Source organism: Dacryopinax primogenitus (assembly GCF_000292625.1).
Source record: "Dacryopinax primogenitus strain DJM-731 SS1 chromosome Unknown DACRYscaffold_13, whole genome shotgun sequence".
Taxonomy (NCBI): domain Eukaryota; kingdom Fungi; phylum Basidiomycota; class Dacrymycetes; order Dacrymycetales; family Dacrymycetaceae; genus Dacryopinax; species Dacryopinax primogenitus.
The window spans coordinates 834,631-849,597 of record NW_024467210.1 but is presented as its reverse complement, the minus strand read 5'-3'; the positions used below and the strand labels follow the sequence as shown (position 1 = coordinate 849,597).

Here is a 14,967-nt window from a genome sequence, read left to right as displayed (position 1 = left end):
GTCATAAAGGCTTAGTCATGTCTCTTGACCAAGCAATGAGCTGGTGCCCTGACAGGTATGCACAAGAGAGGGCACAGGTGGTTTCAAGCCATATGAGAAGAAGTACCCCAACTGAAAGCAAAAGATACTGAGCAAAAGGGTGTGTGCAGCCTGGCCATTGGCCCCCCAAAAAATTTCTTACCTCTTGCCTAGACTGGATGCAAGTGCCAATTCATCATGAAAACATATCCCGGCACACCAATGGTCCTCAGACATTACCATCCAACACATTTGTGTCCTACTGGTGACAAGAACACTTGGTTTGTCCATATGCCACCCCAAATGCAATCATATATCAAAGACATGCTGCACTTACATGTGGAGCCCTGCAAGATTCTTTGGAAAGTCCATGCTGATGCATGTCAGCCTGGCAAGACAAATTCCTGTGAACACAACCACTTAATCACTATGCAAGACATCAAGCAGGTACAGGTGAGTGCAGCCTGCCCCCATCTGAGACAATGCTAAGTGCAGCCTGGATATCAGCTTGCTGTGCATGCAGAAGCTGTCTGATTGGCCACAAGCAATGACAAATCCACTGAGCTGTGGGTCAACAGGCTGCATAAAGAAAAATTGCTTCTCTTTGCCAAGCTTGTTAACCAGGCTGTGCCAAAGACCTTGTACCTTGATCCAACAATGATGTTCATTGCAATACAAACACCCTGGCAGAGGGACATCTTCTTGAACTTCAGCACACACATCATGTGCATTGACAACATGCACAATGTAATGCAATATCATAAGGTTACACTCTTTTTGCTGCTATGTTGGGATGAGTGGGGCCATGGTATGTGCAGTCTCTGCAGCAGGCTGTGTGCAACCTGACCCTTTGCAGGGATCCCAGTGGCCTGGCTGATTACCTCAAATGGGGAGACTCTCACACTTCAGTTCTGGCTTTATCTCTTCAAGGAATCCAACCCAATGACTCCTCAGTACCTAATGACTGATAAGAATCAAGCACAGATCTCTGCATTATGCTGATCCAACCCAAGAGGTGTCCAAAATATTGGTCAACCCATACCAAGAGCAGAGGAAAGAGAAGTGAGAATGCAGCCTGTCAATATACAACAAGCACAACAATGAGTGCAGCCTGTAGCACCACACCAACAACCACAACAACAACCACAACAACAGTGACAACTACCCACACCTCTGGCCACACAACCACCCATACCGGCACAGGCTGCACCCCTGCCTGCCCTGCCCATATATCCTGTATGACCTACATGACCACCTGCTTGGCCAACCATGCTACTACCACGACCAGTCCCGGCCCGGTCCAGCGCCCACTAGTTGATCAATTCTTCGCTCAAGCTCAGCTACTATCCCAGCGGCTACGACAGCCAGGCTGCACTGTAACCGAACACTCCACTGGGCTCGTAGAGATGATTGCCATGATGGACCGGGCTTTGGTGCAGCCTGTCCCACAGGCTATGGCCTTACCTCCGGCAGTGAAGCTGCCACCTAGGCTGACAAGTGCTTCAGAGACTGCAAAGACCCTAGCACACCGGAAACGGCATCGGCGCAGCCTTATGCAGGAAGATCAAGAAAGAAAGGGAAGACGGATGCACAACAATAAAATTGAGTTAAACTTTAACTTGGTGCAGCCTTACAGGCTGTGCTTATCCATTCCTATCTGTGATTCCAACCTGTCCAGGCTGCACTACGCCATCACCTCATCCTCACCGCCCTCCTCGACGTCTGGTCCCTCGTCCTGCTCTTCTTCCTCACGTACATTGTCGTGTGAGTGCCCAACCTTGAGGAACTCGGTGACAATCCAGGAGCGGTGGCCTTTCCAGAAACTGGTGTTGCACGTTGAGCCCTGGATTGTCATCAAGTACTTGCCATACATGGCCTGCTGGAGGTTGTAGGAATGAACGGGCTTGTACATGTTCTACAAAAACGTTAGTCAGGCTGCGCATTACCCAGTTTCTCACGTACATTGTCGGCGAAGATGTCCATCATGGTGGCCACGGGAACACCAAGGAGGGCGGTCGAGGCGGTGTTGAAGGCAGTTGCCCACTTGTGATCATTGCCGGAGACAATCTGGAAACAGATGCAGTACCTACAGGTTGCGCTGGTCAGCGCGCAGCCTGCAGAGAAAGATAAAGAAGAGAGAGAAGGAGAAGAGAAAGAGAGAAAGGTAGAAGCGCAGCCTGAAGAGAATAAAGCGCCTAACAACTTACTTGGGCATTGGCATCATGAAGGACTGCTTGCATGTGGGGCACAAGTAGTGCATGTTCGTGCCAATGTCGCTGTCGTGCACCTTCCGGTTACAGTGGGGCATGGCACAGCCTAAGTACGTGACTGAATTCGCCTTGTCGATGACGATGGTCCCCTCAATGCAGAAGGTTTGGGCACGGGGCTGGGCGTTGAGCCCCTCGGCGTACACCTTGGCGATGGTGTACATCTTGATGGAGGCATTGAGGCCGGTGCTGATCAGGCTGTGCACACCGTCCATGCTCGCAATTGTGCTGAGTAGGTGCCAGGATTGTCTCGGGCGATCTCCCACCTGTGTAAGCTGTTAGCCAGGCTGTGCTGCACAGCCTGAAGAAACAGCTTACCAACTCTCCAGCTCAGGGTACCCGGGGACCTCTTCATGCCACAGGATGAGGGTGTGGCGAGGGTCGGTCTTGATGGAGAAGTCGCCATGGGAGATATCGATCATCACGTTCTTGAAAAGGGCAATACGCCCATTGCTTCGTTCGAGCATCGGCCAGAAGTTATTGAAGGCGACCAGACAGATAGCGCGGTTTGTGTTGTTGACCATGAACATATCGATACGGGTGGTAGGTGCACCCTGGGCATAGTTCTGCCACGAGTCAGGCTGCACGTTACCGAGCCGGGGGGAGAAAAGGAACTCACAAAGCTAGGCTGCACCTTCGCCTTACCATGCATGACATTGCTGGTATTGGCAATAACACAGGCAAGGTTGAGCGGCTTGCAGTCAGGAATTGAGGGGAGCTGGATGATTTTCTTCATGTTGAAGTGAAGACGTGGGATAGAGTTGTCGGGCACAGCCTGGAGACACGTTAGGCAGCGCACAGCCTGGGCAAGCAAATGGAACCCACGGGAACGATTGAGGCATTATACTCGCTGTAGTCGAGCTGGGCAGGGTGGAAGGACCGGCAATAGATCTGCATGGATGAGATTGAGTTCATGTTGTAGAACTCAAACACCTGCCTGACCTGCACCACACCCTCAGCATGGTGCATGACCTTCCGGCGGATGATCATGTCGATCTCGCCCGTCACGTCGTGCAAGACAAGGTCGATCTTCTTGCCCTCAGAGACATCCATGTGAGTGACACAGCCACGGATGTTCAGGCTGCATGCAACCTATCAGCGTGCTACCTACCAACAAAAAAGAAGACTTACCCTTGGCCGAAAGCCGTGACCTGGCTTATCAGCATGAACGACGGGATGGGTCCCCAGCCTCCCGGTTGGAATAGCTGCGGGGCAGGCTGTGCCAATGTCCCCAGCATCATGGTCAGGTTGGTGGCATAGTGCTGGATGGTTGCATTGTCCATATCCTCATCCGAGCGAAGCTCGCGATCCACCGTAGCTTCGACAATGGGAGGGGGACGATCAGCAAGAGGGGGGGAGCACGCGACAAGGTTCTGGGGGATGTTGCTGACACCGATCAGGTGGACGTAGTTCTCCTGGGCCAGTGCAGGAGCAGCAATGGGAGGTGCAGCCTGCCCAGCTGACTCCTGTGACCCTGCCAGGGTGATCGGCATAGGCTGGGCCAATGCCTGCAAGCCCATGGTCAATCCGAGGTTGGAGGGGGGAGCTGAGCTTTGTGAGCTCCCCATGCGAGAGCCAGAGGTGGAGTCAGGCTGCGCCAGCGCTTGGATTGCGCCGATCGACCGTTGATACCTGCAGGAGGGGCAGTTCACATCATCCCAGTTGGGGAACAGGATGGGTTCGCCGATGACGGAGTCAGTCGAGGCAAGAACGGCCATGTCGTACATGATAGGGGACACCCTACAGAATCATCAGTGGTACGTCCAGGCTGTGCTGACACTCACATACCAGACCGAATCCTCCACCCACACTTTGACATGGTGGATCTCGATGATGTCAAACACCTTGAACTCGCCCGCGCGCAGCCTGGGAAGGGCCGGCCACACCTTTTGTGATGACGCTCACACCATCGCTGTAGGAGAGGCTGTACTACGCGTTAGCGCAGCCTATGAGAAGGAAGAGGGAGGAATCACTAGAAAAGGGGGGGTTCCAGCAGCTCGCCCTCGTCATTAGTCTCCTCATACAGCTCGGTGAGCTGGACGATGACGCAGGCCACACCGCCGAGATTGCGGAACATGATGTCGGAGATGACGCAAGCAGTTAGTTCAGGGACGGCAGCCATGGTTTAAAGCAGAGAGATCGGGTGTAATGAATACAAGTCAGCAGAGCAGGTGGAGGCGCGCAGCCTGAGTGCCGGTCCGATGGAAGCAAATCGCACGCGGGGCTTTTTACCTCCGAGAGGTATGCGGAAACGACGCAAGTGAGAGAGCGCCATGAGATGCTCTACTAAAGTCGATGTGTTTTTCAATACCCTCAACAAAGATAATAACAGCCCTGACTAGCGCAGACCACATACTCAGTCGACCTGTGACCATGACTCATGCATGGGGCAGAACCGACAAACTCAGCTTGGAACACTATCGGCGAGCGCTGGTATACGACCGTCTGTCCTCGACTGCACAGGCTTCATAGAGAAGCTCTCCTGCCCATCTCCGAACGCAGATCCCTGTTCCTCATCTTCGATTGTGTCCTGGTGTTCCGACTCGAAGTGCCGATGAACCGAAATGTGCATGCTACGGGGTTGTCTGCTAGGTGTGAGCTCCGTGCGGAATGTCGCCTGGAACGACTTCGTGGAGCCACTACCGAGCTTCAGCCCGACGCGGACGATAATGAGAGAAAACGTTATCCCAATGATTGGAGACATCTGAATCTCGCATGAGAACACCATTGATGACGCACGAATAATACTCACGAGCTGAAGGACTACGTAGAATCCCGGATTGACCAGAGCCGTGCAGGTCACGTTAACCAAAGTGAGCGACGTATAGAGTAGACCAGACTCGACAACAATGCCTACGACAGGCAGAAGGCTGCTTCCCTTGAACTTAGCCGCAGCTCGGTCAACTTTCCAGATACGGAAGGCCACGAGACTGGTAGCAGTCAGCACTTGGGCCAGCGTAGTGGATTCGAGCACCAAGGACCACGTCGTGGTGAGGGGAAGCCATGACAGGTTGGTCGGTTCCATCGCCCAAGAGAATCGTATCTGGATTAGCCGAATTGTGCTGGCTAGGCAAACTTCAGCATGGTCGGCCTAGATCCGGTAATTAGAGCTGACCGAATGTAACAAGCCAGACGCAAGTGTTGAACAGAATAAACTGCCATCGCCGTTCCCATGCTGCCCACACGCGGTAGATCTGAATCGAGCATGCGTCATTCTAACTATCTGTGCAGGGAGAAAACTCACCATAACTGCATCTCCAGTCAACATGTTCATCAGTCGAACGGTAACCTGGAAGCAGAATTTCCAGTCGCCACTACTGTTGAAGTAGGCATCCCGCACAGAGGGGTCGGTATAGATGAGACCGACGAGGAGACGATGGCATTCAAGAAGCACATCTGTAGATGTACAAATAAAGATGATAACGGCCGCCGCGACCAGCACGCGATTCGTCTGATTTTGCAAATGACGCCACCACATGATATGAACTGAGATAACAAAGAGAGACAGGTAGATGCCTGAAGTCGCTGCCGTCAGAACACATCTCCTGGGCGTGACACAGGTTCTCACCCCAAAAACATAGAGCAGTCAGCCCGCCAATCAACGCGTTTTCGGCACCGTTTCGAGTCAGTCCTGTAGCACTTGATGTACCTGACATACCGCAAAGACCGTAGAGATGGCAGGCTGGAGACCATGGCAAAGAAATATTCTTATACTGCACGGTGTTGACAGGTTGAGAGGGTCTAGAGAGGCTTTATCTTGGATTCCAATTGTCGTAGTGAATAGAGTGACCCTCCTGGATGTTCTGTATTCACTGTGAGACACAAAGGAACGCTAGAACTAAGGGACTTTGCCGCCGTAAGGGCAAAGACCGGGCCCTCGATCATTGTACCGGAGGGAGGGACCCTTGTGAAAGGGGTTTCTTTGCTGCGTTGCGCCATCAAAGAACGCTCAACGAGATATAGACAGCAATTCTCGTACGAGATTTTCACAGAGATGCCTGTAAATGCCAAATTCGCCAAGTCCGTCCATCAACCACCAGTATCTTGACCTATGACATCCACCAAGGAATGACCTAGTGTCGTCTCATGTCATTGCGGATGAGTGGCACGCCACATCATCGATATTCCGATATTCCTTGTGGGGTTTGTGGCTGTCCTCAGGTCTACCCCTAGAACCGTTATCAGGAATAGTATGTATTCGAGTGAAAAGTGACGTACTTCAAACGATACAATCTCATTTTGGCGAATATGCCATGAAACGATAATTGACGTTGGACACTCGGAGTGTCTGTGTGTCCGAAGGCAACCCGGTTGGAAACCTCGATTGCTTAAAAGCGTCTGCATCGAAATTTGTAAGGCAAAACTAAGCATTATACAAGGTTGCAGATGCCGGCGTGGTTTGTGGTGGGCCACCAAGATTTAGAGCTCCGGATAGGTTTGAACAGAGTTGTCCTCTGCCGCGCCTCCGTAGACACGGGACTATTTGGTTGCTTCGTGGACGGAAGCACCTTCGCGGGACTATATTACGTTATGGTCTCCTGACGTCTACGATAGACCTTTGCGATAAGGAGCAGCTGCAATGCATTCCACATTGATTCTGTTGCTGGTTAAGAAGCTAGGAATATTCCGGCTTGGACACGCTGTAGCAACCGTTCTCACGGAGGAAAGGGTGAAAAGGGCCGTGTCAACCTGGAGCCCTGGACACTCAAGGGACTTTCCCAGAGACATTCTTGATGACACCGGCAGATCCGGACTCCGGACTCGGGCCGGACCCTGAGCTTCCAACCGGTGGCGTTCTCGGTCTGAAGAATTATACTCTGGCGCCGGATCTGTTAGACCTCTAGATAGGGCTTGACTAAGATCGCTGACTTCGGTCACTCTATCAATGTCTCCAGGCGGTCATTGCGAAGACAGGGTAGGAACTCCTACATTTACCCCACCATCAACATATCGAAATACTAGGTGCGGCAGGCAAGACTCTCATACGTCTACGTTTAGGAGATGTGCCTAAATGCGATCGTGGAGAAGCAACATGAGCTCTGTATCTGAGGAGTTCATAGTATGGCGCCTTATCTGAACTATAGCATCGCGATGTCTGTCATAGGATGAAGAAAGGCTATACCCGCCCAATCGCTTGTTCGAGCCTTCCATGGCTGTTTACAGAGCAGCTCCTATGTACGTTCTTCAGCGGCTCAACTCGTAGGATATCCTTGACTCGTCGAACGGACTCCTGAGAGAGAAGAGGGAGACAAAAACGAGCTTCAACAGTGGATACGCGCGACGGATAATGGTAACAATTTCGGATGGGATCCTGGCCTAGCTTGATTGGACGTGTTGGTACTAAGAGTCGGTGCGTAGGTCCTGATATGTAATCCACAACGTGCTAACACCCTCCTCCTGTTGTACTATTTAAAAAAACATGTAGTCACATGAGATGTAGACGTACTGGTATGTATATGATCAGTGCTTCGACTGCAACCTCGTCTCTCTGCACTCTGTCTGAGCTTTAGCGTCGCTCCGATGTGATGCTCGGCTTCCTCCTCACGCCCATCCTCGTTCGGCCTGATGAGATGGCGGTAAGATTTGAAGAGCATGATGGAGAAAGTGCAAAGGAGCTGCCGCGAGGTGCATTTGGGGACATCGCGCATGCGCATGCGCTGATCCATCATTAATGACGAATGAGTTGGCAGGTTGGTCTTGGTCACTACCACCACGCGGAGAATGTTCGTTTCCGTATGAGATCTGCCAGGACAGCTCGTTAGTATGTGTCGCGCTTCCCCGGCAACAGCAACATTGAACATACAAAGGACCGGGACGATGTAGCAGGGACGACATATGCATGCCGCCTGTTGGTCGAGTCTAACAGGACGAACGCGCGGTCGATTGTAGTTTGCCCAGTTGTGCCACTAATTAGAAGGGAGGCAATACCCAGCAATGCGCGACGTCAGAGGCTGGACAACTACAATCATCGAGAGTCACTGACAACAGACTCATGCTCCCATTACATAAAGCCCCATTGGCCCCCTACAGTGGCTTTACAGGTTTCCACAGATTGGCAGACCCACGCGTTTGGTGGTTCTTCGACCTATCATTAGTTAAGAACTTAACACTTAATATATACAATCAATGTCGCCTGTATATTTCGCTTCTAATCATCTGGTGATTACAATGGCTGAAATAAGAGAGGACGAGTCTTATTCGCGCTATGGACTGACTCATCCATTACATATTTACACCTTCCGGCCAGCCTTTTGCTACAGCGTGGAGGCCTTTCCTGACTTGGAAGGGAGACCTACAGAGGAGCATGCATTTCATCATCAGCAGGTAGAAAATGCGCTTCGGCAAAGGTCTTCAAGAAAAGTTGAATTACACTACGACTCAGACGGCCATTCATACCAGCCGACGCTTGACTGGACCATGCATCAAAACGAGGACCAACGACTTCTGGAGCATTTCCCTCTCGATGTACCTCTCTTATAGTATGGGGTGTCCAGGAACTTGCCATCCTAGTCATGCTGCTGCTCCCCCTCGGGCGAGTTTTCCACACTCTCTGTCGGCACTGGTACCGACTTGCTTCCTGCGCCTGGTGGGTGATGTGCCGTTGCACGCTGGAGCGTCCTCTTCAGCGTATATTTCTTCATCAACAGAGCTATTCCTCATCAGTCCCTGCAGGAACGGATGAAGGGGAGGAACTCACATAAGAGCAGTGCGACGAAGACAATAGGCGTACACACGATCCATATCGTACTGACACTCCTGGTGAACCCGTATAACACCTGGTCTCTGAGAGCTTCAGGCTGGATGAGACTCAATGCCCGGACGTCGCTCGTGAGCTGACTCTGGGGTGGCGGTGTCCAGCCAGGAATGGAGGAAGCACGTCGAGAGACTTCAGATTGGTAAATCGCGCCGCCTATTGAGATACCTATCGTGCCACCTAGCGTACGGAGAAGACCAAAAGTAGCCGTACTGGTCGCCATGTCTTTTATTGGCATCGCCGCTTGGAGACCGATGAGGGGGGGCTGGAAGATACATCCTACGCCGATGGCGGCCACGAGGAGAAAGATCTCCTGGCGTGCACTGAGGGCGAGGGTTAGCATTGCGGATGCAAGGAAGGGAGGGGACGTACACTGAGGAGTAGTTATCGAGCATGATCATCAGACCCATTCCTAGTGTCATCACTGTTAATCCGACCCACATCACCCATCTGTAATCCCCCGACTTGGAGACTACGAGGCCCGAAACGATGGCCATGAGGGCGGAACCGAGGGAGTACGTCATCATCTTCACCCCTGAGAGGATGGCGGAGGCGCCCATGATCTGGAAGTAAAGTGGGATGTAGTATGAGGCGCAGAGGAAGGTGATCCCGTGTAGGAAGGTGACGAGGAGGATTGCAGTCGTAGTGCGGGTCTTGAACAGGCGAGGTGGGATGATGGCGCTCCTCTTGGTTAGGAGCTCGTTGATGCATGAGGCTACAAAAAGGACGACACCCATGACGAGAAGGGCAATAGTTTGAGGTGTGGACCAGGAGGTACCCCCGAATGAGAAGCCAAGGAGAAGGCAGACGATGCTGCACATTATCAGCGCGAGGCCGGTCCAGTCGAACGTCGCCGCTATTTCTCGGGCAGTCTTGCGCGGTGTCGGGTTTAAGTGCAGGAAGAAGAACAGGAGAGCGCCAGCGAAGCCGCCTGTGGGAAGGTTGACGAAGAAGCACCAACGCCAGGTCACTTTGTCTGTAAAGACTCCTCCGAGGAGGGGTCCAACGACAGAGGCAATACCCCATGTTGCGCCTATGAAGCCGGAGTACTTGCCCCGCTCTTCGAGGGATGTGATGTCGCTGATGGTGATCTGTACAAGCTGCATTATGCCCCCTCCCCCGATGCCTTGCAGACCACGACAAGCAGCGAGCCAGATGAAGTTCTGCGCGGCCCCGCACAATGCCGAGCCAAGGAGGAAGACGACGATGCTGAAGTAGAGAGTAGGTTTGCGGCCTATGAGATCCTGCACAAGAGGGTGAGCATGGAAAAGCCCTTGTTTTCTGTTGGGGACGTACAGCTAGCTTGCCATACAAGGGAGCTACGCATGTCGCGGTGAGGAGGTACGCGGTGCCCACCCACTCATACTGGTCTGCACCCCCCAGCTCGGAGACGATTGTAGGCAGCGCGGTGGCGACGATCGTCTGGTCGAGAGCCGCAAGAAAGACGGAGAGCATGAGACCGGGGAAGACGAGGAGCATGTTACTGCATCATGTTTAGGCTGCTGTGCCCAGAGAGGGGAGAAGTAGACGCACTTGTGGGGGATCTCGTGTACCTCCTGATTCTTCCAATGCTCACCAGGCTGGGGTTTTTCCCCTGTTTGGTGCGCATCGTTCCCGTGTTCCGGTGTAGGAGGAAGTGCAGATGGAGAGGCTTTCTCAAGGTCGGTCGGGGCATCCTCTGGTGTAGGATCAAGCCTTGAATCGACGGGTGTGATTGTAGACGACATGTTTGGTGGGTAGAAGTGAACAGCTGTGGTTGGGGTTATATGTACCCCTGGAGATGAGTCGCCAGTGATAGAAATGATGATGGTTAGCAGAAGAGCAGTAAGCAATTATCAGAGAAAAGCATAGGGATGTGGTGACTTGTCAGCAGTCAGGGTTGCTTAAGCGCCCTTCAAAGTCTGCGGACGGAAGGCACATACCGCGTCATCGGCGATCGTATGCCGAAGCGGATGTGTAAACGCCGCTCAACGGCCAACTGCGGCTAACATATATAACACCGCCGCAGAGACAATTTTTGGTTAACTATTCCACAAATACATTCGACTGCCATAAACACTAGAAATACAATACTGTATCCTCCGCAGCATTACGATCCCGGCCTCACCAACTTCTCCGCCGGGATGCTTTTGGGCTCATTTCACGCTCGGATTTGGCAACAATCGAACGAAAACTCGGTGACGGCCGGCTGAGTCCGAAAGTTTGGCGATGCAGAGATACGATCTGACGGGTGCGTTCGTGGACAGCACTACGGTAAAGATAGGTGACAAACGCTCCTGGGTTCCTGAGCGCAAAGCTAGTTTATCCGCTCTCATCTCCGCTTCGCCTTTGCTCCTGAACGACCATCTACTACTAGTAATGATAACGCAAATCAGGAGGATTCTGCTTCTGCTAAACAAGATACATGACGAAGCTGCCCTGAAACGAATCTGACCAACTGACGGCGCCTCTGGCGACGATTTGGGTGGTGTCATCCGGGCCACGCCTGAAGCGGTCTTCCAACTATGAGCAGCAGCCGACAGTCGCAAGTCAACCTACCAGTACATCATGGGATGACGCCGAACGTGCTAATGATGTCTTTCTCTCTCCGAGACCAACAGTGCTCCAAAGGTTAGTGATGTCGACATCGCGGACCGGGAACCTGCCAGCAACCAAGGGGTTAGCACCTTGCTGCAGCTTATATCCTCCGAACACAAAATGTGCGACCTGGATGACTCGAGTGGGCATATTCAAAGCGGTATCGGATGTTTCTTTCTAGCCGATCGATCTCTTGAACATCTGACTAATGAAACGATTTCCGGACCGTCTGACAGCCGACAATATGAACGCCCGGTGTTACCTGTTCTCGTGCCGTCGCCAAAGCAAACAACCTCTAGAGTTTCGTCCTCGCCTATGAATACTTCCTTTGCCCGAGAACGTGCTGACCCTGTTCCAGTGACCACCACCGACCAAGTTACCGTGGCCTAGGGCTCGTCTCACATCGCTGCGTCTTCTAATGGATCGTCAGATACTCTTGCCTTTGACGGAAATTGGGTTGTCACTCGTGTATAAGATGGAGAGCACCGGATTTGCATGCGCGCGACATCAAATCACAGTGCTACCTCAACCTTGACTGTGGACCTAACGTGCGTGCCTTGTTCCCCCATTGGCTTTTTTCATCTCCTAACGGCGAACAGGAATGAACATATATGGCTGAATTCATTCAAGGACGTCTTTGGCTCGTTACTTCATCCTCGATTCTGTGTTTCTCCTTAGAGAATAGGGAAGCATCTGCGATATCCGTGGAGACAGACTCATCTTACCTTGATTCCGTTGCCGTCTTCGTTTTTCGCGCCCATAAAGACCGTGGCTGTCATAAGATTTAGGAAATCTGTCATCCATCCCCTTGCGTCCAGCAAGGTCTTGCTTATCTCCTATGGCGGGATGCGCACGGCTTGTCTGCCTACAGTCTCTCCCAACGCCAAACCAGCTCCGAAAGGTACCGTCTCGATCTTCTTTGGACGGTCCCCATCAACATTAGCCGTCGTAACATCACAGCGATGGCGTTTGACGATCATGCTGAAAACGCGATCTCGCTCGAATATGAGCTGTGCGCCGCGTTCAGCGCTCCGTCTGCTGCAAGAAGCTACATCCCGGATCTCGCTGTCGGCTTTCGAAGCCCTTCAGTCCTTCAACCAGCGGTCTTCATGTGATTTGATGTGACTCCTACTGTACCGTAGATACAATAGATAGTCTAATCGAGCTCTCTTGTGAACCTCCTACGGGTGAGCGTGCTTCCGGATAACGGATGGCAGTATATGCACGATGATGCGTTCGAGTAAGATGTGATATCAAGGAGTGGGGCTAGCTAGAGATGGGATACAGAGTGGTCGAAGGGGAAGAGTCCGGCCTCCCGTTACAGGGGTATATGAGCTATCTAATATAGAAGGTCAAGGAATGTGGAGGTGGTAAAATAGAAGGAACAATGGAAAGTAACTGAAACTAATCAAGTAAGACAGTCCCTCGATATCGGTCCAGCGGTATCCGGATACTGCATGTGAGCCGGTAAAACGGATGTTCCGGCAATGAATATATTGAGTATGCCTATGACGGACTAACTACAATACAACCACGGGGAACTTCAGACAATGACTGTCCTCAGTCACTGTTGGGATTGTAGAATAGCCGTTTGTTGGATGTCAATCATATGCAATCTCGCAAAGGTATGTGAAGATAATGATACTGGTATCTGGTGGCAGTAAGATACCAGTCAGAATTGTGTTGTCGATAATATGGTTGTTGCCATGTGAGCAGCATGATGGCTTGTTCGAAGTGCAACCACACAAGTGAAGCATTGACCTAAGTGCATTGCCAGGAAAAGGTGGTTGTGTGGTTCAGATGCAGCCATCTCCTGCAGGGAACTTCTGAGAAAGGCCATCCGGGCCTTACTGTTGGTGGTACCAGCCACCAGTACTGGCCTTGTTGCCTTGGCCTTGGTAACCGTGGTCTAGGTGGTGGTGGCAGTGCGGGGCTAACTGCACCCTTTAAAAACCATTGCGGAGGCAAATTCTGATCACCTCTGAACTTAACTTTTCACCACCACCTTCCTTTCTTTGCCATGGCTGCTACTTCCAATGCTCTGGAGAACATGATAGAGAAGAATTTAGCAATTCAAGGCCCAAAGATAACTGTGTCTTGGGTACCAGCAGAGAGGGGGGAATATAAGAAGAAGATCACAGACACAATGTCTGTCATCCCAAAGGACTGGAAGGAACAGGGGGTGTGGCTCAAGCAGGCAGATAAGGTTGGCAAAATGAGGGTATGTCATTCTTCATGTGCATATACTTGAGAACTAATGCAGTTTGCATAGGCTGATGTGATGAAATTGTTGCTGGAGGAACTGCAAGCATTCCGTTTGGTCAATGAGGGGCGTGTGCTATTCCTTGGCCTGCATATGCAGATGTTGTGGGAGTTATTGGCACCAGTGATGGGTACAAAGGTACACAGTGTTTGGTATTTCATGCAGTACTGCCACTGATGGTACAGAGTGGAAGAGGTGTCATTTAGGTGCCCCCATTGGCAATGCAAATGAGGATCTCCTGTTGGAGGCATGGACCAAAGAAGACAACAATGCTGGCCCAATGCTGCCAGCAATTGTGGCCTTGGAAGAAGAAGACATTGAGACTGCTGGTGCTCTCCCTGGTGACTTGCAAGAGACCAATCAGCTGGCTGGCAACTCTCAGAAGCAAGTCGCACTGGTTGCCAAGCTGCTCATTGTTGGAACACTCCCTTGGGGCAGTATTCTGGTGTCAGTACTTACGCCTGCAAGCACAGAAGTCAGGCCATCTGCAACAATTACTGAGATGGAAGAAGAGGTTGTGGTGCATGCAAGGGGGTGGAAATGGATGCAGAGCAAGAAGAGGTGAAGGAGGCAGAGGCATTAGAGAAGGCAGTGACAGCAGATGTCACTGAGAAGAAGGAGGTATGTCCCCCTGCAGTACTTTCCATTATACTGGAGTTGACTTGTTGTTGTAGGATAAGCCGAAACATCCCAAGCTGTGCCAGGCTTATCAGAAGACTGCAACAGCATCACCTCCATCCAATGCCAATGAGGTGGAGTTTGTGGATGGCATGCCTTCTGGGAAGGCAATGGATAAGTTGGCAGCTTTTGTGCCTGCAAGTGCAGTGTACCCTGGTTCCCTAATGCTTTGCATCCTGAGAGCTAACAAGAGGTTGTATTATAGAAGGTGTGTCCTTCCTGCAGTAGGGGGAACATGTTGGAGTCTGACATGGTAGAAGTTGTTGTACCTCAGAGGGTCATGGTGGTAAGTTCTGTTGGTATTCAGATAATGGCAGTACTAATATTTTTCCCAGAAACCCATCACTCCCATGATGTCAGGGCACCAGCTCATTGCTTGGTCAAGAGACATGACTAAGCCTTTATGACAT

At 51.7% G+C, this 14,967-nt stretch overlaps 4 protein-coding genes across 4 annotated transcripts; 1 reads left to right on the top strand and 3 right to left on the bottom strand.

The window, feature by feature from the left end:
- Positions 1-1,607: 1,607 nt before the first annotated feature.
- DACRYDRAFT_23298 (nucleic acid-binding protein) lies at positions 1,608-3,877 on the bottom strand. The gene is made up of 8 exons (XM_040773197.1): positions 3,417-3,877; positions 3,223-3,366; positions 3,111-3,176; positions 2,905-3,060; positions 2,604-2,851; positions 2,226-2,551; positions 1,981-2,104; positions 1,608-1,933 (listed from the first exon to the last, which is right to left on the bottom strand). Exons 6-8 carry the CDS (start codon positions 2,498-2,500, stop codon positions 1,703-1,705), a joined length of 630 nt encoding a protein of 209 aa, XP_040627311.1. The 5' UTR covers positions 2,501-2,551; positions 2,604-2,851; positions 2,905-3,060; positions 3,111-3,176; positions 3,223-3,366; positions 3,417-3,877; the 3' UTR covers positions 1,608-1,702.
- An 812-nt stretch (positions 3,878-4,689) lies between these two features.
- DACRYDRAFT_16884 (uncharacterized protein) lies at positions 4,690-5,763 on the bottom strand (the record flags this gene model as incomplete). Its single annotated transcript, XM_040771238.1, has 4 exons — positions 4,690-4,989; positions 5,038-5,351; positions 5,401-5,479; positions 5,530-5,763. The coding sequence occupies 4 exons, from the start codon at positions 5,761-5,763 to the stop codon at positions 4,690-4,692; spliced, it is 927 nt and encodes a 308-aa protein (XP_040627310.1).
- A 2,669-nt stretch (positions 5,764-8,432) lies between these two features.
- DACRYDRAFT_100936 (MFS amino acid permease) lies at positions 8,433-10,766 on the bottom strand (the record flags this gene model as incomplete). Its single annotated transcript, XM_040767504.1, has 5 exons — positions 8,433-8,934; positions 8,983-9,362; positions 9,412-10,283; positions 10,336-10,522; positions 10,573-10,766. The coding sequence occupies 5 exons, from the start codon at positions 10,764-10,766 to the stop codon at positions 8,792-8,794; spliced, it is 1,776 nt and encodes a 591-aa protein (XP_040627309.1). The 3' UTR covers positions 8,433-8,791.
- Positions 10,767-13,636: 2,870 nt separating this feature from the next.
- Positions 13,637-14,444, top strand: DACRYDRAFT_16882 (uncharacterized protein; the record flags this gene model as incomplete). The annotated part of the gene is made up of 3 exons (XM_040771237.1): positions 13,637-13,837; positions 13,889-14,009; positions 14,065-14,444. The coding sequence occupies 3 exons, from the start codon at positions 13,637-13,639 to the stop codon at positions 14,442-14,444; spliced, it is 702 nt and encodes a 233-aa protein (XP_040627308.1).
- Positions 14,445-14,967: the final 523 nt, after the last annotated feature.